Source organism: Sciurus vulgaris (genome assembly GCF_902686455.1).
Source record: "Sciurus vulgaris genome assembly, chromosome: 9".
Lineage (NCBI taxonomy): Eukaryota > Metazoa > Chordata > Mammalia > Rodentia > Sciuridae > Sciurus > Sciurus vulgaris.
The window spans coordinates 141,216,483-141,240,719 of record NC_136469.1 but is presented as its reverse complement, the minus strand read 5'-3'; the positions used below and the strand labels follow the sequence as shown (position 1 = coordinate 141,240,719).

Sequence of the window (24,237 nt, the reverse complement as noted above, 5' to 3'; positions counted from 1 at the left end):
TTGGTCCCCAGGCGGCACTCTTGGAAGTGGGTGGAACCCTCAGGAGGTGAGGGTTGGGAGCAGAGTTATGTCCGCGGGGTGTGCCCTTGAACAGTGCTCTGAAGCCCCCTGCCCTGTAGCCCCCTGCGTCAGGACGTAGGCCTCTGCTCCTCTGCGCGCTGCTGCGGGGACCTCCCCCCTGCAGTTCTCAAAGCCTCATGCTCCTGATCAGGGTCAGTGCCTCTAAAAACTGACCCTGATTTAAAAAATAACCCTTTTCTCTTCATGAGTTGATTGATCTCAGGTATTCTGCTATGGTGACGACACTGAGCCACCCCATCCCACCCCATCACTGTGCTTGACTAAATTTGAGCCTCTTCGCTTTGAGAGGAACAAGGTCCCTCCCACCCACTCTGAATTAAGAACAAGTTTATAAGAAGGAATGTCCAAGAAATAGTTTATTCTCAACAAGGAACACAGACTTGAACAGAGCCAGGAAATCCACTGTCCCTTGGGCTGCTCCCAGCTCCGACTCCACCTCGTGACTCTGCCCAGTGAGAAATCTTAACGGCCCAGGTCACAGCGAAGAGATGGGTGGCCATTACTTCCTGGAGGGGACATTTTCCTAGAGGGTGCCGATGGGGACCGAAGACCAGATAGTGGGTAGAGCACACAGACGGACATGGGCGAAACAGGTTGGACACTGCCTCAGTCCCAAGGAGGGAAACAAAGATTCTTTTTCTAAATAAAAATAGAAAACCTTGTCACATGTTAAAATGTCCCTTAAGAATCTAGGGATGACCCAGACCACCCCGAGGATCCATTTATCTCATGTAAAAAATGAAAAAATGGGAACTTGATAAAAGAGTAAGAACAACTGGACTCTGCAGGGTGCACAGACACAAGGCCTCCGGGGAGGGAAATGGAAAGAATCCCAAAGGTGATCAGGGCTGGACCCTCAGGAAACCAGCCTGCCCAGGTGGCCGGGCAGGACAGTCTGTCCCAATGCCAATGGTGCTGGGGCAGCGACAATGGTGGCGTCCAGTGGGTCGTCCACCACACCAGGCATCACATGCAGGATCCACGGACCCCGTGGCAGCCCTGCCAGGGTGGTCTTTTTATTCCCATTTTAAAGTGAGGAAACTGGTGCTTAGGTGATCATGTGACCGGCCCGCGGTCTTCTGGTCATCCAGCAGCGGGGCTGGATTCCACAAGCCTGCTGACCATGCAGCCCAGGCTTCACTGCCAAGTCTCTGCACCTCGCAGCTCAATAGCAGGCTGTCCCCTGACTAGGCCAGAACGCAGTCTGTGTTTTGGGGGAATCTGCTTTTGTTTTGGAGGAGCCCACCTTCCTTCTAGCACAGATTTTCCAAACATGCCCAATCCCTAATGCAGAAACAGGAAGCTGCCTGTCAGTGCCAGTCAGGTGCCCTCTGTACGGCGAGGCCCCCCAGCTGTCTAGACGCCTCCTGAGAAGGAAGACCTGAGCGCACGGGGGGTGGGGGGTTCTACTGTAGGGCTGGGTTTTGGGGTCCTGGAGGACACTGGGAGTAAATGACCTGACTCCAGCAAAGGGCATTCAGAGGGGGCAGGGAGGAGGGAGCAGAGACTGCTGAACTAGGCGGGCAGGACAGGTGAACCCCCAGGAGGGGCACATCTGCAGCATGGCAACCTTGAGAACCAGGCTGGTCTGCACCTTCCAGGCAGCAGGAAGTCTGGTCAGCCGAGAAAGTGAGTGAAGACCCGTCAGGGTTGCTCCAGGGTTTGGGGGGAGTGTTTCTGTAGGAGGGCAGATGTGTCCGACATTTACTTTGTCCTCGGGGCTGCTGTCTTCAAGACTGCCATCTGATGAGGGAGGACGGGCTCAAGTGCAAGGTTATAAAGGTCTCATTGCTTTGGGGATAGGAGTGCACTTCAGATATGAGATTATGTGTTGCACGTATAGATGATTTTACAGATGCCTAAGGTTTTGCATGTCTGCTATCCAACTGGATTCTCACAATAATCTTGTGTTTGGAAGTGGGGCAGAGAGCTGTTTGACCCCTTTGGCAGATGCAGAAAACTGAGGCACAGAGAGGATGTGACTTGTCCAAGGTCACACAGTGAATCCGTGGGACACAGGGACTGGGACCCAGACTTCCCAGCTCCTAGTCCAGGTCTCTTTCTGCATCTGATGTTTCCGGGGTGAGATGGGGACTCTGGGTGGGCAGGGCAGAGGCGCCTGGGCCCGCTGGGCCTCTGCAGGTGGAGGTCTAGCTGCTGCAGCCCCGGGAGCAGGTGTGGGCCAGGGTGTTGTTGTTGCACCCGTCCTGCAGCTTGCTCTGCGTCTGACTCACCGCTCGGCTCTCCGCGTCCAGGGTCTGGCTGCCGGGTGCCTGCTGCCTCCTGTGCCTGCGAACAAGAGCAGTGCGGAGCTGGGTCAGTGCCGAGGAGCTGGGTGCAGCGCAGGTGCAGGAGGTGCACCTGGACAGGCAGAGCCTCGGGCTGCAGGCTGCTGTGCTCGGCATGCTCTGTGACCCACTGGATAGGCAGCGCCTCAGCTTCTGGGTCTGAAAGGGAGACGATGACGCCATCTCTCAGCTCCTCGTGAGGAACACGGAGATCATACAGTAATCACCCCAGTTCACAGCCAGCCAGGTGCTGGGGAGCCAGGGGTGTGGGTCAGGGCGTTCCTCCTGAGTGCCCGTGAGGTGCCACGTCATACCCAGGAGTGGGGGCACCCTGGCAAGCCAAACAGCCGCATTCCCTGTCCTCACAGGGCATCCTGTCTAGAGTGATCAGATGATCCCACAAATAAATATCCACGCAGTTAAACTGGAGACAGACAAAATGCCCCGGGCCAATGGTCGAGGGACAGGGACTGTGCACCCTGCTTTCTGAGCAGCTGGCCATTTGGCCATTGTCCACGTGCTGGACTATGTCAACATCCCTCCCTGTGGTTCTTCAAGTCCAGGTGCCCCCTCCCTGGACCACAGTGCCACTGCAGGCAGGTGCAGGCCACAGAGGGACTGGAGGACGCACGGGGCCGGGGCTTTTAGGCGGCCCTCAACGCCGCCTACTTGGGTTATGTTGGTCAAGTGGTTTAGCTTCTTCTGAGCCTCGGTGTCCTCACCTGAAAGTAGAGATTCCACCGTGGATTTGCAGGCACCTGGGGGTCAGAGGGAATGTGCGGGAAGTCTCTACAGGGCTGGGGAGAAAAAAAATGTCTACCAGTTCTACCTTGTTCTGCAAGACACAGGCTGAGGGCGGCTGGCCTGACACGAGTAGGCTTCTGCCCAACGGCACAGCAGGCTGTCAGTGACCGCTGTCCAGATTTGGATGGGTGTCATGTCACACAGCAAGCGTCTATGTGTGCTTGTCACTTGCAGGGCACTGAGTGACCCCAGCGTAAGTGCGGCACAGCCCATGCCTCAGGGGGCCACAGCTGTGCCTGTGAACGTGTGTGACAAGGCCGAGCAGAGCGTCCGCGACAGCGTAGGTACGGAGCGTGTCCTTTAGGTGACTTGGAAGCACAGCGGCAACTCCGTCCCACGAGACTGTGAGTTGGTGGCTCCTGTCCCCTGCTCTGTCCACCTACAATGTGTGAGATGGGGTCCGTTCCTCTGCCCTCTGCTGCTCCCCAGGCAGGATGACTGGACAAGCAGTCATGGCTAAGGTACGTCATCCTGGGGAAGAGGGGCAGGACCCAGAGGACAGGACCAGGATGTGCAGCAGGACCTCCGGGTCTGGGTGGAAACAGTGATGCCACAGACTCTCTGGGTATGTGCAGGACGAATGGGCCCCATGGGGACAGTCTGTTAAGTGCCCAGCACTGGATCTACCTGCACATGGTTGTGCAGGCCACAACCTGCACGGCCACCTCTGGATACTGCAAGATGGAGTCAGACAGGGACGCGGGAGCCCCATGCGGGACAGCTGGGTTCTGCGAACTTGTGAGGGTCAGGGAAGGCTTTCCACAGGAGGGACCACTCGAGGTGGGCTTCAGGCACCAGATGGGCTTCCGTGCTGGGCACGGAAGGGACTTGAGGGCCCAGACTGAGAGGGGAAAGCAGGTGTCAGCAAGGACATGCGGAGCCGAGGGTTGCAGCCAGGCCCACCTCTGGGCCGGAGCTAGGGCTCTCGTGAGGAGTGGGTCTCCGTGAGCTTGGGGCCACGAGCAGGCACTGAATGAAGCGGGGGTCATGACCTTGCACTCACTGCTGGGCTTCCGTCTGAGCCAGGAGACAGTCGAGAAGGAAATACCCCTCGGTGTGGTCTGGACCTGGAACGTCCCCAGAGGCTGGTGCACTAGGGACTCGGCCTCCCGCACAGCAGTGTTCAGGGCTGGGAGGGCTCTGACCTCACCAGTGGCTGATCCTTGGAAGGGTCCACAGCTAAGTGGAGTATTGGGGGTATAAATGGGTGGTAGAGCCTGGCCGAGGGGAGTGGGTCCTCGGGAGTGTGTGCTGGGGACTCTTGTCCAACCTCTTTCTCCCGCACTCCCTCCCAGCAGCTGGGAGGTGCGCAGCTGGGCCCCGCCACGCCCTTTCACCAGGAGGTTCTCCTCACCATGGGCCCAGACAAAATGGAGCTGGCCAACCAGGGACTGAAGCTGCTGCCACCGGGAGCCTAAAGAAACCTTTTGTCTTTTTACATCGTTTATGCCAGGTATTTTGTCACTGAGACGAAAAACCAACCAACACGCCTTCTCTGGGCACCCACAGGTCCACCGTCCAGAGACCCACTGACCCATTCATCCGATCATCCCTGCTCCGTGTATCATCACCTGTCCATCAGGACATCACCCACCCACCACTCCATCCGCCTCCTCACCTCCCCATTCGTGACCAGCCATCCATCCATTCCTGCCCCCAAGACCCCCTTCTGCCCCCACCATTCCCTCTCTGCCGTCCCCCTCCCTGCTGCATGCCAGGCTCACAGTTGTGGTGGCAGGGACAGGCCAGAGAGCAGTCCGTGGACAGGCACCGGGCAGCTCTGCCGGAAGGAAGGACATGCCGCAGCTTGGCACGCCGGGCCGCCTGCTCCTGACCCTGCCGCCTACCACATGTGACGTCGGGAGGCTGGATTCGCAGCCAGGGCTGTCTAATGCCCCTGCTCTTTCCACTGAGTCCAGGGCCCTTCCATCTGCAGCTGGAGAGAAGGGAGCATAGGATGGTCTTTCATGCTGCACAAATCGGGATTCGTGAACCCAGACAAAGACAAGAGCACCACGCTGCACCGGGGGCTCGCTTGCAGCCCAGGAATCCGCCACGCTCAGGAGATGAAAAGAGGTTTTCCACACGCTACCAGGGGTACGCGGTTCCATTCATGAACATTGGCGGGCTATCTCCACATGACAGGAACATGTAATTTCTCAGCCAACTGATCAGATTAATCGTCATCTTTGTGACCAAATCCTGAGTGAGGGATGTGAGTGCTTTCCACTTTTGAACTCCAGCAGTAAATGCTGGGGGGAAGCGTTCTGGGGAGGCCCCCGCTCGGCAGCAGGGCTCAGCAGGAGAAGGGCAGACGGCTGGTAATGAACTAGGCTGGAGGTGGTTTGCAGGAGCGGAGCCCCGCAGAGGAGAACAGGAGAACGCGGCAAGCAAGCCAATCAGACCACGTCTGGCCACACCAGGACGGCTCAGCTCAGCGCCACTTCCTTCCCAGCTGGCCAGCCATAGGCGCAGCCTGGCCCCCCATTTGAGAGAGGCGGCTTCCTTTGTGCATTGCAGTTTAAAGAGCAAAAGCGTTTTGGAGAGCTCTCGTCTCCCTGACGGTCTCGCCTGACCCTGTGGCGTCGTGTCCGGGATGGAGGGAACAGCAGCAGTCCGGTGGGGCCAGAGTCCCAGCTCCGGCCAGGAACGCACTCTGCTCTTCCCGGCCTTTCTTCTCATCTGTACTGAGGGGACAGCAGAATCTCCTTAAAGAGAAAGGCCATCAGATGTGTGTCATCGGCCTGCCCTGCGGGGGTCCTTATGAGAGGCAGCAGCTGTGGACAGATGGCTGCAGTGTGGACATGCTCCCATTTGACATTTCGGAGAAACTGAGGATCAATGGGGCCTCTGACACTGCCCCCAGGAATGAATCCTGATGGCGACCTGCTCCTGGACAGGTGTCAGGGCAGAAGACCCCCAGGGGCAGGGGTGCAGAGGGTTCACAGAGGAGTGGCTGAGGTCGGGCCCCGGGGCGGGCGAAACAGGGTGGCAGGCTGAGGGGAGCGAGTCCAGCCCCAGGGGCCACAGGGGCCCAGAGGGGTCCTGTTATGGTTCAGATGTGAGGTACCCCAGAAGCTCAGGTGTGAGATAATTCAAAGTTCAGAGGTGAGAGGATTGCGTTTCGAGAGCTTTCACCTCATCAGTGCATTAATTTGCCGATGGGGATTAACTGGGAGGTGACTGTAGGCAGGTGGGTGTGTTGGAGGAGGGGGTCACCAGGGACATGCCTTTGGGGTGTATGCTTTATCCCTCTTGAGCAGAGCTCTCTGCATCCTGGTGGCCAGTCTTGGCTGCTGTCCCTCTCCACACTCTTCTGCCACGATGTTCTGCCTTCTCCGTGGCCCAGAGCCATGGAGCCAGCTATGTAGGGACTGGGGCCTCTGAACCTGTGCGTCCCAGGTACGCTGTTCCTCCTCTGTGTTGTTCTCATCAGGTCGTCTGGTCACAGAGATGAACAGCTGACTAGAACAAGTCCACGAGCCGGGGACCAGGGCATGGGGACAAGCACCTGGAACCCACTGCTATCTGGTTGGGTCTCTTCCCCTGGGCAAGAGCCACAGGGTGCCACCTGAGGCCTCACAGCCTCAGCATGGTGACCGGCCAGGGGCAAGCACCCAGCACCGTGTGGGATGGGGGTGAGAGTGCCCAGGCTAGTGGGCTCGAGCTCAGTGTCCCCAGGGGAAAGGAGGTGGGCTGTAATTAAACAGAGTAACAGGTGTCCTAGTGGGACCACGATTGGGTGGCCGTATGTGAACTGGGTGGACAGGCAGCCCGTGTGGACTTCGAGCCGCGTGAGTTCATGTGCATGAACTTTTCCCCTGGTGGCTGAAGGAGTTGGGATACGTCGTTTGGTGTGTACGGACGTGTGTACCCGTGGATTTAAATAAAAACAAGATAATGCTTGAGTGGCATCATGATTTTGTACATGAAATCATTGGCACACATGCATGCCGTGCTGCTGAGGCTGCAGGGGCCAGAGTCCAGGGGTTGTTCCTCACAGAGGTCCTGGGTGGTGGGTATGAATGCCCTGCTACAGCTTGGGCCTGGAGTGACCCCAGGGCTCATGTGTGGAAGGCTTGGTCCCCAGGGCAATGATGTTCAGAGACAGGGCTCTTGGGAAGCAACTGGATCACGAAGCTCTGACCTCCTCGGTGGATTAATCCAGTGATGGGTTCACACCTGAACGGACTGTGGGAGGGGGACTCTAGGAGGTAGGTGGGATCAGGTTGAGGGGAGCAGGTCCTCAGTGGCTCTGTGTAGTCCCTGGAACCTTATCTCCCCCCACCCCCCCGTCTCTGTCTGTGTCTCTGTCTGTGTCTGTCTCTCTCTCTCTCTCTCTGCTTCCTGGCAAAGCAACCTGGACAGCTGACTGTACCCCTACATCCACTGTGATGCAAACGGTTCTCTGTGGTCAGTTCTCCTCAGTGTTTCCTAAGGGGCTCTGACTGGTACAGTTCCTTCTTAGTCCCTGCTGAGGTTTCCCATCCTTAAATAAAGCTCCGTGTGACTTGCTGTTTTCCCTTCAACCCCCGCCATTCACCAGGAAGATCACCTGGTAGCCATTCTCATCTCACGAATTCAATAACAGCCCTTGGCCAGAAGCACTATGATTCTGCTTTATCCACAATTGCCGGAAACCGCGTGTATTTGAAGAAGCCTTTGGAGGAACAGCCCAACCGTGGGGTGGACGGGGTGTGAGGCAGCGGAGCGGTGACTTGGCCGGGGTCCCTCTTGCTCTGCCCCTTTGCTAACGAGGTCAGCTCTGGAGAAGGGAAGGGGTGCCGAGGTGGGTTCTGAGTAGCTGGGCTGGTTCTGTTGGCACCTCCTGATGCGGCTGCCTCTCCTTCAACATCTCTACCCACCCTTCAGGACTAGAAGGAAGGACATCCATCCCAAGGGCGAGAAAGGGACCAGAGAGTGGCTGAGAGCTGGCTGTAGGTCGCAGAGCTTTGCAGAGCTGCCCTGAACCTGAATACAGGACGCTGCGGTTCCCATTTCCCAACTGCACGCTCCAACCCCTATGCCGTCCCTGCTGCTGTCCCCAGCAGACTTCTCTAGACTCAGGGGCGCCTGAACTGCTGTGTCCCTGCAGGTTCAGGGTGGTACCTGCTGCGTCCTCCTCCATGTGGTGAGGACACATGAAGGGCCTGTGCTGGGGGCTGACCGGTGGGCCAAGAGTTCCATGGGCTGCCCCTTAAGGCAGGTGACACTTCCTGGCTGCCCTGGGGTTGGGTGGGGCCATGTGACTAGTCGTGCCAGCCTGTGAGCAGCAGTGCACAGTGCTCCTGTGGGCAGCGCGAGTCTCTCCAGGGTCCCTGTCCCTCTAAGATGCCTGTCATGCTGCACATGCCGCTGGGAGTGAGGAGAGGGGTGACAGAGCAGGTGGGAGCAGCCCCCGGCTGACCTCCAGGAAGACAGTGTGAGCAGGAAGCAAAACGGAGAGCAAGAATGAACCCAGGTGGTGAGAGGGTGCACCGCAGAGCATGCGTGAGCGGGCGTGATGCGCAGGCACGGCCGCAGCGCTCCGTGCACTCAGCACCATGCCGAGGCTGCTCCACGCCACTCACTTTCTCTGTCTTCATCTCTTCTTGGCTGCCAGGAACAGGCTAGGACCAGCCAACCTCTTTAAACCAGGCTGCAATTTCCTCTGATTGAAACCGGAGCGAACGTGACATGGGCCCTGATTTCCCGTGCAATTTCTTGATCTTGAGTCTTCGCAGACCCTAAGAGGCTGCAGTCTGAGCAGCCTTTAGGCCGCCTTCCCTCCTGCCAGAAATGTCTCCTGCCGGTGCAGGTCCTGCGCTGACTGTCCCAGCCACCTCCCCACCTGCCGGCGCAGGTCTCTGAGTCTCCACTCTGCTCCCAAGAAGCTAGGCGAGCCTTGCTCATGCTTCCACCCAGCTCTTCTCCACCTGGCGGCTGGTACATCCCCCAGACTCATCTGAGATTCTCAGACACCATTCAAGTCAGAATATTGTTTTATCAGTTTTGCTGACTGAGAAATGGGAATTAAACACCCAGGGATGGATGGGACTGGGCTGGGGACTGAGGAGGAAGTGGCTGCAGGTGCCTCCGAGGCCAGCTCACAGCAGGTGGCGCTACTTCTTCAATCTCAGCCCCACAGCAAGGTCTGGGCTGCTGCGGGGTTTAGAACCGAACGGGAGGAGTCTCAGTGTGCCAGCCTTGACTTCAGAAACCTGGATTTTTATGTTCGCTACATCCTGGCAATGGGGCTTGGGGAGCTGGGCACAAAGGATCTTTCCCATGTCACAAGCCAATCTGCAAAATACAGGGAATTACTAACCTCTCCCTTTCTCACTGGTGGGGCTGGTGACAAGATCAAAGGGATCTTTGCACTTTGCAAATGGCACAGACCTTGGTGGAGTCAAGCAGCCATTAATCTAGCCCATCTTTCTGGTTCAGGAGGGGAACCTGAGGCTCAGAGAGGCCTGGGACCTCAAGAGGCCTCAGCACCCCAAGAAGCAAGACCAGGGTCTGACCCAGGTCCATTCGTTTCCAAGCCCAAGAGGACTCCCACTCTTCAAACATCCTACCACGATCGGGACAACCCACAGCCTAGTCAGTAGTTGGCAGATTCAGTAGTGACGAGATTGAGAAGCCCAGGATTAAAGAACACAAGCTAAAACCGTAAAATCACGTGTGAATGTCAGTTGCTGTTAATATCAATCAGATCAAGTGTAGCAAATGCAGTATTAGAGTTCTGATGTGCCATAGCCTCGAGGGTTCCAGAGGCAGCTTTAAGGTGGTTTTAAGTCTGCTGTTTGTTTAGGAGGTGAGAAGCATAGGAACTTCGGCTTCTTAAATCCCCTTTTCATCAGGGCCTTCTTATTCTGAGAAACCTTGTCAAATGCCATAGACCAGGCCTCTGGAAGTCACCCTTGCTCAGATCCTTGGCGAGAAAGAGGGGGACAAGCCCCACAGTGCATTTCTCAAACTAAGGGGGCCTCAGCTGGTCCCTGGAGGCATACGCTCCACCTGGCTTGTGGCCTTTCACTGAGACTAATAGCTAATAATAAGCTGCACTTCCAGGACCCTGGGCAGCACCGATTTTAACTGTGCTCTGTCTAGAAACTAAGGTCCAGAGAGGGTGGGCCCAGGACACTTTCTTGTGTCCCCACAGCAAGTCATGATGTCTGTATCCTAGCAGCCTGCATCCTACCTAGCAATGCTTGGGATTGTCTCCCCTGCAGGCTGCAGGCATCCTGAGGACCTGGGTCCTGCTGGACTCACTTCTGTGTGCCCAGGGCCCAGTCTGGGATCATGATGTGTCTGTCAGATACTGAATGAAGGTCTCCTGCGGGGCTGGCTTGGTGAGGGTTCAGCACCCTGGCCCTCATTCATGCCACGGCCGCTTCTTCACTGTGGTGGAGCCACAGGGGTATTTTCTTTGGCAAGAGCTTTTCTCAGCTGAGGAAGCAGACTTGCATTGTGCAAGAGACAGTGGGTTGTGCAGGGGGCTAGTCCAGGAGCGTCCTTCAGCCAGCGAGGGCTTGTGCTGCACCTGGGTACTCTGGGTGGGGGACACAGAGCTGGGAGGGTCTTCAGTGGCAGACAGGAGATCCCGAAGACGCACTCATAACCAATGGAAGCTGCAAAGCTGGGCACAGACACGCTCTCAGGAGTCAGTGATTTCAAGAGCATGCTGAGATGAAGATGCGGGCCTCCTCCAGCCACTTCTGGTGCAGAGGGGTGGACTAGGGTGCTGTGTTAGCTGGGTGGGGCGGGGCACACTGGCTAGGTGGCTTAGAGCCATAGAGAGCCACTCTTCCACAGCTCTGGAGGCCAGAAGACAGGCACCACGGTGTGGGAGGCTGGCTCCTGCGAGAGAGACTGTGGACATGCCTCTCCCACTTCCGGCTGCCGGCCTCTTGGCTTGCAGATACACCACGCAGGCTCCACCTTCTCTTGAGGCCTTCTCACCGGGTCTGGGTCTCTTCTCCCATGAGGACACCAGACTGTGGCTTAAGGGCCCTCCTACTCCAGTACAGCTTCATCCTAATGCGTTACATCTGCAATGACTCCATTTCCAAATCGGGTCACATTCACTGGAACTGGGGTCAGGGCTTCAACACAGTGCAGCCCATACCAGGTGCACCACTCTAAGGTCACCCCAGACGACCCCAACACGGGCTCTTGGGACCACGGCGCCCTCCGCAGAAGAGGCCCATGCCTGCTGCACGTGGGCAGGAGCAGTCTGTTGAGGCCACTGGCCTCTCCTTCTGCCAAGAAGGGAAAGAGACCGGCCTGCAGCGCCCACCTTGGTCCACACGCGGGGTTCTGGGCTCTGCATGCCCCGATCGGTCCCCCCACACAGCACAGTGCAGACGTTGGAAAGAAGGGTCTTAGTTTAATTTTTCAGATACTTCAGTGGCAACACAGCAGGTGCCTCAAACAAGGGGCGGCAGAGAGAAGAGGAGGACAATAGGTCCCATGCTTTCCTTGGCTCAAAGGCAAACTCTTGGTGTTGGGCAGAAGGTGCGTCATGAATCAACTTTTTACAGTGGGAAACCGAGGCAGGGCGTGCTGTGGATGGAGGGCACATGTCTCCCCTGTGAGGAGGCAGGAGGGGATCTGCCAGGGAGGGGGCGAGATGCTCGGGCGGCATCTTGAGGGGACAAGGTTGACCTCTCAGCCTTCAGGGCACTGAGGGATTAGCCAGGTACACAGAGAGGCAGACGCAGGAGCAGGGACAGCAGTCCAGACTTGCTGGTCCCCTCTGGTCACCTTCTCTGTGCGGTCGGTGTTTGCCAATGCCGTCCCCTCCACTCCTCGGTCTGGAAAATGACTTTACCCTCTTCCTCTGTGTTCCAGCTCCTGCAGACTGTACCAGCCTCACTTCAGACACAGGACCACGCGTCTCCCAGGACCCCTGAGCACGCTGGGCAATTCTGCATTTTCCTACTCAATTTCCATCTCCACGTGGGGGGAGCATTGAATTGGGTGGCTCTAAAAGCAGCCAGACTCCACCCCTAAATGACACGAGGAAGAGTGCTTGTTCTCATTTCCTTTTACAAGGAAACAATCTGGCTTCCAGAGGATCCGCACTGCACATCTTGTGGCCCACGGCCGACGGCGAAATGCCACTGCTGCGACTCGGGCTCAGCTCCGCTCTGCCCCTCGTGGGCTCCCATGTGCTGGCTGGGCACTCCAGGGGCAGCTGGGCCGTACAGAGCAGATGCCTGACCCAGGAAGGCTGCCTGAGCCAGCAGTCGCAGTGGGCCTCTGAGCTGCAGCTCCCGGCCAGGGTGCCCACGGCTGAGGAGGGGCTGAGCCTTGCAGCAGCCTGGCCTGCGGGGATCTGCAATGGCCAGGGACAGTGCGTGGTGTCAGCCCCGCCTTCTGTGGCAGAGCAGGGTCTGATGGGATGGCCCCCGCAGGAGTGGACCCTGCCCGTGCACCCTGTCCTTCACCTCCCTGCCTGCTTGGGGGACTCAAGCTCCTGCCCATCTGCAGGTCTCCACCCCTGCCATGCAGCCTCCCTTCTCTGTGGCTTGTCCCCACCCCTCACCCGATGTCTTTTCCCTATGCCTCGCTTGGGACTCAGGTGGGCCTAATCCCTCCAGAATCTTCCCTAAACCCCCGACTGGGCCAGCGCCTGTGGCGGGAACCGCTGCTCAGGGCTGCCTCTATGTCCTGTGACCCCTGTGCTGCTGTCGGACTTGAAGATGGATGGTTGCAGAGTCAGCCTGGCCCACCCTCCCCCTGACCCTCCCAGAGGGAGGGGGCGCCACTGAGCTGTCTCTGGAATGCCCCCCCGCCTGGTTCAGGTGGGTCCCCTGGGGATGCCCCGCAAGCCCCTGCTCTGACAAATTGGCCTCCCATATTTGAGCCCCCAGATCTTAACACCAGCTGGGTCCAAGCCTGTGTCCTCCACCTCCTTGGCTGACCAGCACCTGGTGGATATGCCCGAGGCCTCAGGGTGGCCTTCACTGACCGTGGTTCTCCCAGGAGGGGCTCAGCCGGGGTCCGCGTGGACTTACTTCTCCCTGTTGAATATGATGAATTCCTTCCGCACTGTCTCCAAACACTGCTGCAGGTGTCCATTCTGCCAGAGAGCACAGACAGGAGACCGAACAATGGAGCGCTGCCCAGGGAGGCCAGGCACGGGAGCAAAGAGGGCGGGACAGGAGCCTTCAGCTCTGGCCACCCGGCTGAGCTCAGCAGCAGGGGCAGGTACTGACCGCATGGTGGCTCTTTCTGAGGGGAGAACGGCAGACAAGGGTTTTTCTCAGTTTTAGGCCACTACGTCTACCGTAAGTGCCACGTTAGATGCAGGATGGGGTGGAGATGCCGGGCTTGTTCCCCGAGCATTTGGGTGTTCACTGGGCCTGCACGAGAGGCCTGGAGAAGAAGTAAAGACAGGGTGCAGGGGCTGTGGCAGAGTCCCAGGGCTCCCGAGGGACGGGCGCTGGGACCCCTGCACCACAAATGCCTGGAGGCTGTCCCGGAGGCCCCCCGGAGGCCCTTGGGCTGCACACTGATGGGTAGTGGGGGACGCACTCTCCCCTCTTGCACTCCGCATGCACGCATGGGCAGGGGCTCCAGGCCCACGGGCGGGCATGCAGCTGGCTCAGGGCTCTGGGCCCCGAGACTGTAGAGACTACCAAGGTGTTTATTTTCTTTTAAAATCAGAAGAAAACAATGAGCTTTTGGCATGATAGATTATATTCATCTTGATATCAATTCAGGCTTTAAAAATCAAATCAAATTTTTATAGGGAAAGGGGCTGTTGAGGGTTGAAATGCGTCCCACCAAACAGGTGAAGTCCTAAGCCCTGGTATGTGTGAAGGTGGCCATCTCTGAAGTGGGATACTGCTGGTGTGATCAAGTGGGTGGCCGAGAGTGGGTGTGGGTGGGCCCTAAAGCCAGTGACGGTGTCCTTCTGGGACAGCCATGTGGAGACACAGGGACACAGAGAGAAGAGGCAGTGAGGATGGAGGAGGGGCGTCCACACAGCTGCAGGGCAGGGACTCAGGGTATCTGGCTGTGTAAGGTCTCTGCTGAGGCGAGCCTGGCTCCACTGAGACCCGATTCCTAATTGAAGGCCTCCAGAGTGTGGGAGGATAAATCCAGCTGTTTGAAGCCACCTGATCTGCAATGCTTTGCTATTAACCCAGGACACTGACACAGAGGCCCAGGCTGGCACAGGCACCCAGGACGCTGCGTGAGCTGCCTGCATGGGCGGCTGGAGTGTGCATGCCTCTGTCTCTAACCCTCTGCTCACAGTTTGGCACCCGAGAGACCCCTTATGTGAGGGTGGCACTTTATTGACTCTAAGGAAGCCACAGTTGACCCTCCATACCTGTGGGTTCCACTTCTGCAGATTCAACTAAATGTGCTTCCCCAAAATATTCAGAAAAAATTTCAGAAGTTTCCATACAAGCATAACTTGAATTTGCTCACACCAAGCCCTACGATGAATTTGTGAGACTGAACCAGCACGAGGCTGTAGCCTGGGTGGCCTCAGCCACAGGTCCTCGTCCCTCTCAGTGCTGCACGGAGGCTGCTCACCCGGGCCTCTTGTGTGTGCTTGGCCCACAGGCCCGGGTGGCCCAAGTGGACATGCAGGGGGCCTTTTTTCTTGTCATGGGTCCCCACACAACACAGTTCAAGAATGGGTAGGTGGCCTTCGTGCTGTTTGGCACTGTGAGTGCTCTAGAGGTGGCTTGGCGCCCACGGGAGGCTGTTGGCACATACCACTGCATCATTCCACCCGGGGGCTTGAGCATCCCAGGGGTTTGGTGTCTGAGAGGTGGCACAGCCAGTGTCCAGGACAGCAAGGGACCACGTGATGGGAAGGGTGCGGGCAAGGCCTCTGTCCGAGGAGGAGCCTCGCTCGGCGCTCTCCCCCCGTGTGGAGACGGCTCCCAGACACTCACCAGGGGGCAGCTCTCCTTGGTGCCATCTTTGGACCTGTGCTTTGCCAACCTCTTCTTCTTTTTGTGAAGGGGCTTGGATTCTAGAATCATCTCTTCAAGTTCGAACGTGGGGTCACAGTTCAATCTCCCTTTCTGGAGTGGAGAGGAAAACAGGCTCAGCCTGGCTGCCTCCGACAGCTCTCTCCCGCCCGCTCCGGCGTTCACTCGGGAGCAACGCCAGGTCCCTGTTCTCCCATGAGGAAAGGACACACTCTTGTGGCCAAGGTCCTTCTCTGGAGGACGCAGCCCACCCTGGGCAGGCCCCCCGCCCTACCAGCATCCCTGTGTTTCCATGAGGGTGAGCTCAGGTCTCCAATCTGATTTTTTCCACTAATTAATTCACCACAGACACATTCTCATGGCATTAGTTTTTCTAGAACATGATAATTTTATAATTATTATGAATTATTTTATAATTATGATAGTTTTAATTATTTTATTTAAAAGTACCATTTATGATCGACATCTGCCCAGCTCCCTGCCTGGTTGTCTCTCCTCCACCACTGGAGTCCTTGAGCCCCAACTTCCAGGCCTCAGACCCCATTTCCTAGAAGTCATTCTCTGTCGGAAGACCCAGCCTCGATGACTGGCCCAGGATGCAGTCCCCCAGCAATGTGGCCCGGTGGCAATGACATCAGCAGCCCCGGGTCGCATAGGAAACCCCAGTGCTGCTGCTCCTGGACCTTGGCCAGGTTTCACACCTGCTGGGGACTCAGTCCCTCACCTGCAGCTGGACAGCAGAGCCTCCCTTGCAGGTACCGAGTAATCGCCTCTAGCAAGTCCTCCCTCACTGGGTGTCCTTGGGCTATCAGACCCAGCCTGCCATGACCTGGCCAAGATGAGTAAGCCCAGCACAGCCTCCAGGTCAGCCAGCTTGGCCCTCACCTGGGTGACCTCTGCCTCCACCTCTCTACCTGTGTCAACTGCAGAGGCTCAGAGGCTGCTCAGGGATCAACTGAGATGGTGCTTGCCAGCTTCCGGAAGAGCGGCTGCCATTACTTTCAGGGACTGACCTTCTGCTGCTTCACAGGCCCTCCCTGCCCCTCCTGTGGGATTCCCAACTTGGACCCCACTCACTAGCCAGGGAGTCCCGCCTGCAGTCCAGGCTGCCTCATTGGCTTGGTGCCAGTCACTGCTCTGGTGGTGGCTGAAGGCAGGAGGCGGACAGGGCTTTGCAGACAGGACTGGGGCAAGTGCTGGCCTGTCACTAAGCCTTTATGGGCCTCAGCTCCCAAGGCTGGGGAACGAGGGCGGCGATGGGTGTTTGTGAGTCTGTGAGTCCCTGTGGATCCCCCAGTGCTGAGGGCTCCCCTCCCCTGGGGGCACGGAGCTTCTTCCCTCATCACCAACTCCTGGAGCTTGCTAAAACCCCATCCCTGACCCACGCGCCTTCCCTCCAGCGCTGGCCCTCCTGGGAGCAGCTCGCCTCCAGGCCCCTCTCCTGGCCCCTCGTGTCTGCATCCCTTCGTTCACGCGTCCACAACAATCCAGCTCGCATGTCCACGCCAACGCCGGTTCTGGCCCACACTGCTGTTTCTCCCCTGGTCACCCTGGACAAGTCACTCACCCTCGCCCACAACACCACTGGGATGCACAAGGCCTGGCACACAGGACGTCTCCATCGCTGTCATCACCCACTCGTCACACTCACAGGACAAGCACACCCCAGGCCTTCTAGGGCCTTCCAGTGCCATGTCTGCTCGGGGGTCTCTCAGACAGAGGTCAGCTAACACCACGCTCTCAGGGGACGGTGGGCACATGGCAACGGCACAGCCCTGGCACCTGTTCAGTGTGTGTGAGTGTGAGCGTGTGCGTGGGTATATGAGTGTGTGCGTGACAGCGTGTGTGATTGTGTGTGAGTATGACTGTGTAAGAGCATGTGTGTGATTGCATGCAAGTGTGTGTGAGAGCGTGTGTGTGACTGCAGGCAAGTGTATGTGAGTGTATGTGTGTGTGTGTGTTACTGTGTGAATGCATGTCTGTGTGACCATGTTAGTATGAGTGTGTGTGAGAGCGTGTGTGAGTGACTATGTATGTGTGTGACTGAGTATATGAGTGAGTGAATGTGAGTGTGCAAGAGTGTGTGTGAGAGAGCGATTGAGTGTGTATGAGCATGTAAGCATGCATGAATGTGTGTGAGAGGATGTTGTGTGTGATTTTGTGTGTGAGTGCATGTGAGAGCATGTGTGTCTAAGTGTGCTAAAATGTGCGTGAGGGCATGGATGTATGAGTATGAGTGTGTGAGCATGTGTATGTGAGTGTGAGGGTATATGTGACCATGTGCATGTGTGTTCCTGTGTGTGAGTGTGTGTACGTGTGTTAGAGTGTGCATGGGTGTGTGTGAGTGTGTGAATATGCGGGAGGGTGTGTTGGGAGGAACTGGGAGCAGCAGCAGATGAGGGAGGCAGAGGCAGATACTGTCCCCCACAGGCTCACCTGCCTGTTGCCACATGTTGGTGCCACGTACCCTCGGGGCTTCCCAGCACAGCCCCCAGGGCCATGGTCATGGCCAGGGAGAATCAACTGGGCCACGGGGCTGGCCATGCAGGGCTGCGTCGGTACTCCGGGGCTCAGCAATGCAGCCGAGTGGCAGACGGAGACTCTGGAAGGTGCTAGTGGTGTCTCTGGAGAGTCCAGAACACATGCCTGAAGGAAGCCAGGGAGGGAGCTGAGGTGGCCTCCGGGGCCTCTGAGTCACCCGGCAGTGGCGCCTCAGATCCTTCCGAGGGCTTGCTCCGCCAGGCCTGTGTGGCTTTCACTCCCCAGGCTCCAGGAGGGGTCCCAGTGATGGACAGGCATAGGCTGCAGAGCACCTGGTGACAGAGGTGGCAAAGCCAACCAGATCTGTGTGGCAGCATGCCCAGAGCCACGTTGTCAATGGGGACAACTTTGTCCCCAGGGCACTTGGCAGTGCTGGAGACATATGGTTGTCACAGTAGCGGGGTGCCCTTGTCATCTGGTAGGTGGAGGCAGGGACGCTGCTGAGCACCCCAGGGCAGCCCCACAGAGTGGGCCCGAGCTGAGCCTGGCTGCACCATACCGAGGCACCCACTCTGGGCTGGGAGCTCCTCGCAGTGGGCCAGGACGCTGCCCTCCCGAGGCCCCAGCTGGTGTCCGGCACAGTGCAGGCACGTGTAGGTGCTGGGGATTCAGAACAGGGACAACGGCCCTGTGCTCTCACCTGGCACTCACTGGCCAGTGGGATGTGGTAGAAATGGAAGCTGCTTTTGCCAACAGGCAGGTCATGGCCTCTGCTGCCCCTGAGCACAGACACTGAGAACACACGCATGCACGTTCACACACACACTCATTCAGACATAGTCCACAGACAAACACACACTGTGTGCCGAGCAATGCACCCCAACTTTCCCAGAAAGAATAGTGGGGTCAGGACCTGCAATGCCACTCCATGGCTGCCTGTTCCTGGCCTGGTCTGAGGGGCTGTGGAGCCAGGGAGCCCTCTGTCCACCCTGGGCCTGGGTGAAAGACGACATTCATTATGACTTGCTTAAGGACCGTGGGTGTGCAGGGCAGGGCCGTGACACCCGCTGGCTGGGGGGCAGAGGCCCAGCCAGGCTTCTCCTGGAGGCTCCCTCTGGAGCCCTGGGCAGGCCGAGGGAGAAGCTGAATCCTGAAACACAACCTATGTGGAAACACGTCTGTGAGGAGGGGCTGGAAGCCCTGGACGGGGAGGCGATTCAGAGGAACATCACTCAGCACCATTGTTGTACTGTCACCAGGTCGTCTTGCTAGGCTGGACATGGAATGGCAGGCACTGTTCTGGCACCCACAGGAGGGGAGCACGTCTCTGAGCTAGGCTGCCAGCAAACAGCCTGCTCCTGGGCTCCCGGACCAGCCCTGTGGCCCTGGCACCTGAGTTTCCAGCCCCATTCAGACAACTGGGGGTTGGAGGGGTGACATCGGGCCAGGCTTTTGGGGTGATGAGTCTCTCCTGTCACACCACCACTCCTGGGCAAGGCCACCAGCTGGCCAGTGGGTGTTCCTTCAGTGTCACAGAATGCTGCCCAGGGTCTCGTCCCATCTGTCACTGCCCTCAGGAGCTCTCTGCAGGTCCTCCAGGGCAAAGGCCACTGCCTAGCGAACAGGTGCCCAGGAAGCTCAGTGCTGCTCCCAGTCCCTGACCCCTCCGAGGGCTCCAGAGCCACTGCAGCCCATGCCCTTCTTCAGCACGCCAGCCTGGTCTTTTGCTCCCCTGCCTTAGACTCTCCGGTATTTAGGGGACACACCTGATACCTTTGCCACGGCCTCCAGATGCCTCCCTGGCATGGCTGGCATCCCTTCCATTTATGTCCTCTTATTTCCCTGTGGTTTCATTCTGCTCCAGCCATACAACTCTGCAGTGCTCTTTGAAACCCAGGCTTTCTACCACCTCCAGGTGCATCATCCTGGTGTCCCCTCTGCCTGGGGTCTCAGGACGCCCTCGTGGCTGGCTCCCCATTTCATTCCACTCTCTGCCGAATGTCTCTAAAGGAGGCCCTGCCTCCTTGCCTCACTGCCCCGTCCCCTTCTGAGCCTCGTTGTATTTTGCATACTCACTGGCGGGCAGCTCACTTCCTCTCTTCCTGTGCTAGACAGTTCCACGCAGGCAGGACAGCAGATGGGTCTGTTCATGAGTGTCTGCATGCGCACATGTGGTATGTGAAGAAAGAGGCTCAGCACCCCAGAGGACCCACCATAAGACGCAGACCTTGGAAACCAGGCTCAAATCCACCCCAAGCCTCAGCAAAACATGAGCCCACTGGTGTTCCAGGGGCTGTGGCCCAGTAGAGGACTCACTGGCCAGCTGTGGGGGTCACAATTAGCGCCACAGTGGGGACCTCTGGGGTAGCATGCTGTCCACGGGAACCCCACTCACATTGGGAACAAAGCCGGGTGTCAGCGCCTTCTCGAACACTGCGTCCCAGTTCACATCAGCCAGGTAGGGTGCACTCTGAACGTCACTGAGGCTGGACAGGCGGCTCTCGGGGTCCTTGGTCAGGAGCTGTGGTCAGAGGCAAATGTGCTTCCCTGAACTGTGGGTCCACCGAGGCACAGTGGATCAGAGGTGGCGGTCTGCTTGGGGCCAAGCGTGAGGTCTCCCAGCGCGTCATGTCGGGGGCCGGCCCCGTTGACTGCCGGTGGCAGTGCCTGCACACGCAGCTCTGTCAGTGGGGAGGAAGCCAGGCCAGGCACTTCTGCAGCCCATGGCCAGGACTGTGGGCAGGACCAAGTGCTGGCCAGGCCCCTGGCAGACTTCCAGTCAGAAACCAGAGCCACCTGTGTGACTTAGGCCTGTGACTTGGTACAATTTTCCCCTGGATACCTACAAGGTGACCTAATGGGGTGGCCTTGTGTATGGCCAAGGGGACCATTTTTAGCTCCTCTTCAGATGGAGCTTCTGCTAGTAAGGGGGTGCAGATTAAGACCGTCAGAGGCTTTACCTCAGGCCCAGACGGGGCTTCTGCCTTTCCAAAGTGCTTGGGGTTATCAGGGACACAGAACAGAGGGCTAGAGATGAAAGAGCAGGGGCCCTATCCCAGGAACTGCCACCGGAGGGCCAGGGCCCAGGGCAGGTGTTGAGTGCTCTGGGCCTGTTTCCTCACCAAGGCAGGAGAAGGATGGCAGCCTGCATGCCAGCCGATGGTCAGGGTGCCACCCCAAGGTTGGCCAGGACCTGGCATGGGCCTCTGCAGGTGGGAGCCAGAAGTCAGCCCCCTTCCTGCTCCTCCCGTTCACTCCCACCTGTCACCTGTCATTGCAGAAGTGTCCCAGCTATGCCTGCCTAGTAGGCTGCCGCCACCGCCTGAAGCCACCTGGCGGGGACTGTACCTGCTGATCACAGTGGCCTCTGTTTAGGAGCTGTCCCCAAAGGATGGGCGCAGGTTTAAAAGGCTCCATTTCAGTGCCATCTGGAGTTGGCCATCTAGGACAGCTGTTCTGCACACGCCAGTGCCACCCCCCTGCCAGGGATGCTGCCTCGGCGGGTGGGTCGGGAGGGGCAGGTTCTGGCAGTATGGGAGGCTTCTGGATGCTTCTGGTGATCAGTCAGGGTTGGGAACCACTGACCCTAGGACGGGGTGGTGGTGGCCTTGAGGATGTGACTCCAACTGATTGGAAATTCACAGGTCCTAAGCTGCCTCGGGGCTGAGGGCTGGCGGCAGTGAGGAGGACTTGGCCTCTAGACCTGCCTCCCTCTGCCTTCAGCAGCCCGGTGGAGTCTGCCAGATGATTTTGCTATCCTAATCCTCCCTCGCCTTTCTCTGGTACAGGGATGATGGCCCCGCCCTGACCACAGGGCTGGTAGGGATCAAAGAAGAGCCATGATGCCCAACACAGGCCTCAACCAACACTGCTGCTGTCACCATGGCTGTGGCAACTGTGTGCAAGACTGGACTGTGCGTCCTGGGGACTCAAAGGGAACTCATGAGGAGGGCGCCCAGGGCTTCCACCGTGCCTCACTGGGGCCAGCATCAGAGCCAGGGGAGTGCACCAAGGCGGACAGCTGGGCCTCGCTGGGGTCTGGGGTAGAGCCAGGAAATGTGCAGTTCTAACAGGCTCCCAGATGACAGCTGGTGCTGATGGTTCTGGTCAGGCGTCACACCACGGGGACAGCACTTTCTTCTACAAGCAACAGTTCCCATCCAAAGTCAGGAGATGCCCAGTTCCTTACAGCTCTGTGGGTCAAGAGCCACATGCGCCAAGTGTTCCTATCTATTAGGAGCCTGGAGAGGCGTGAACAGAGCTGTGGCTTGCTGTCACAGGCTCCACCATCCATGGCTTTGTCATCTGTGTGTCCTCGTGGTGTGGCTCCTGGCCGGTATGAGCCCAGGTGACTGCCGTCTCCACTGTGGTCAAGCCGTGTTGGCCAGCCCGCCTGTGTCTGCCCTGGGCTGCCCTCTCTTACCTTCTTGAGCAGGGCCACCATGCCCTTGCACCACGTGGAGGAGTAGTGGACACGCTCCACCTTGAACATGTTCAGGATCTCATCGACGGGCGTGGCCGAGTGGATCTCGTAGGGCCTCTGCAACCAAAGGACAGTGACCAGATCAGAGTGAGGGCCCTGGGGGCCGAGACTGTGAAGTGACAGGTGGCTTGTTCTCTCTTCCAGGCCTTGGTGTGTGTTCATCTTTCGTGGTGGGGCAGGTGGCCTGCATGTGCTCACTGTAACCAGCCTCATGGGACACAGCAGGAACCCAGCAGGTGGACGGTGCTGTTGGGGCCACAGTAGGTAGGTGACTCTCTGAGGTCACCTAGCCCAAAAGTGTCAGACGCAGAACTCACGCCCAGCAGCCTGGCCTTCATGCCTACTCTGGTCACGGACTTGGGTGTGGACTCCAGCACCCACCTGGCCCCCAGGGTCACCTCCAGTCACACCCCACCTGCTCGTGACCTCACCCATCAGGTTTGTGTCCTGGGTGAGTGGGAAACGGTCACCCTTTGGGTCTGGCTGGCATGGGGGGAGGGGCTGGCCTGCTTCCGCCTGACGGTGTCACCCGCCATCCTTTCTCCCCAGTGAGGATGTGTGGGCTCTGCTCTCCATGCAAGGTGCAGCATGATGCCGCCTGAGTTCCCAGCCCGGCCACCAGCTTGGCTTGGGAAGCCTTTCTTGATCGCGACTGTGGAGACGCAGCTCCAGGACTCTCGGGGCATCAGTCCCCTCCCCCACGCTCAGGATGGCTCTCTCGGAGCTCCTTCGCCCTTCCCCTGGCTTTGTGGGCCACCTGGTTCCAGGTCTGCACCGCAGCCGAGGGCTAGAGGAGCCATCGTGTGGTGGAGCAACCGAGCCGATCCTGGAGACATCTTGTGGAGTGAGTTCTAATTAATCCACGTGGACCTGATTGTCGGGCGGAGTTGCCGCAATCGTATGTGGCGGCAATATGATCACTTTCTCTCCAGAAAGCTGAGGGTTCCTGAAGCGGGGAATCTATTAGGCTCCTGTTCTTGGAGCTTGGAGTTCATTCCCATCTGCCGCTGAGCAGGGTCCTGGAGCATGAGGACGAGGTGTTGCACCAGGCCATCTGCAGTGACTGGACACTGACCACGAGCCAGACAGCACCCTGGGATCTGAGGGCACTCAAATCACCTGCTCCAGCTGCCTGGGGCTTCAATTCCGCAGGGCTGTTGGTTGAACGGGGAGTTCGCCACTTTGTTCCATAATACGCAGAACAAAACCAAAACGCGGGGCTCTGTGACAGCTGACGCACTTGACACACTAACGACATCTTTGCTTCTCACCGCTGGGCAGTGAGGCTTGCTCCAGGCGCCGCTCCCACCTGCAGGGGCTGCCTGCCGCCGCGCTGCAGGACCCCGGTGCACTTCACCACCTTCAGAAAACGCAAGAGCCACCTCAAACGAGGGTGCTATTCATGCCACTAACACTCAGTACCCTCATGAGTTAGCACCACTAACGTGGCCTGGGGAGTCATATATCCCAGTTGGTGCAAAATACAAAACCCTTAAATGACTGGTGGTTCTAGGAGACTAAATGATTGGTGGCTTCGAGTGGTGTGACTCGCTGATTGACGCGCTGATTGGATAGGTACTCAATAAAAGAAGAAGCAGCTTCCGCAATAAACGAGTCAGCAACTACAAGCTCGCCTGCTCTTTCCTGGCTCCCGGTGTCTGTGTGGTTATTGACACTGCGCCCTTCACCCCCCATTACGGGAGCCCCCATGGTAAACAATAGTGGCCATTTTACAGAACACACGTCAGGGGCTCTGCTTCCCAGAACTGGCACTGAGCTTGAAGCCAGGCCGGGTGAGCCATGGGGGCAAGGCATGAGCACTGCTGATCCAGTGGAACTCTTCTCCCACCCCCCCCCCACCCAAAGAAATGTCATGTTTTGAAGTTCCAGCCTCCAAGCCCTCCGAGCACGACCTTACGTGAGGATCAGGTTAACATGGGGTCATTAGAGTGGGCCCTGATCCATACGACTGGCGTCCTTATCGAAAGGGAAAACTTTGGCCCTGAGAGGGGGGCACACAGCGAAGGGCAAGGAGGGGACAGCCCTCCACCAGCTCAGGAGAGGCCCAGAACGCCCTTCCCTCGCAGCCTGCAGGAACCAGCCCTCCTGCACCTTGACCGTGGACATCCAGCCTCCAAAGCTGTGAGATGCTAGGCCT

At 58.0% G+C, this 24,237-nt stretch overlaps 1 protein-coding gene across 5 annotated transcripts in view; it reads right to left on the bottom strand.

The window, feature by feature from the left end:
• Positions 1 to 340: 340 nt before the first annotated feature.
• The window catches only part of STK32B (serine/threonine kinase 32B), a 293,670-nt gene continuing 269,773 nt past the window's right edge, over positions 341 to 24,237 (bottom strand). For 3 of the 5 annotated variants that reach the window (XM_079154357.1, XM_079154360.1, XM_079154356.1), the window contains exons 8-12: positions 22,020 to 22,136; positions 19,992 to 20,117; positions 15,077 to 15,208; positions 13,178 to 13,242; positions 8,107 to 9,455 (exon numbers count right to left, since the gene is read on the bottom strand). In XM_079154357.1, the coding sequence (XP_079010483.1) occupies positions 9,275 to 9,455; positions 13,178 to 13,242; positions 15,077 to 15,208; positions 19,992 to 20,117; positions 22,020 to 22,136 (621 nt within the window). In that variant the 3' untranslated portion in view covers positions 8,107 to 9,274. Of the gene's footprint in view, positions 2,371 to 8,106; positions 9,456 to 13,177; positions 13,243 to 15,076; positions 15,209 to 19,991; positions 20,118 to 22,019; positions 22,137 to 24,237 lie in introns of those variants that run through there. The other 2 variants (XM_079154359.1, XM_079154358.1) reach the window with 1 other exon arrangement.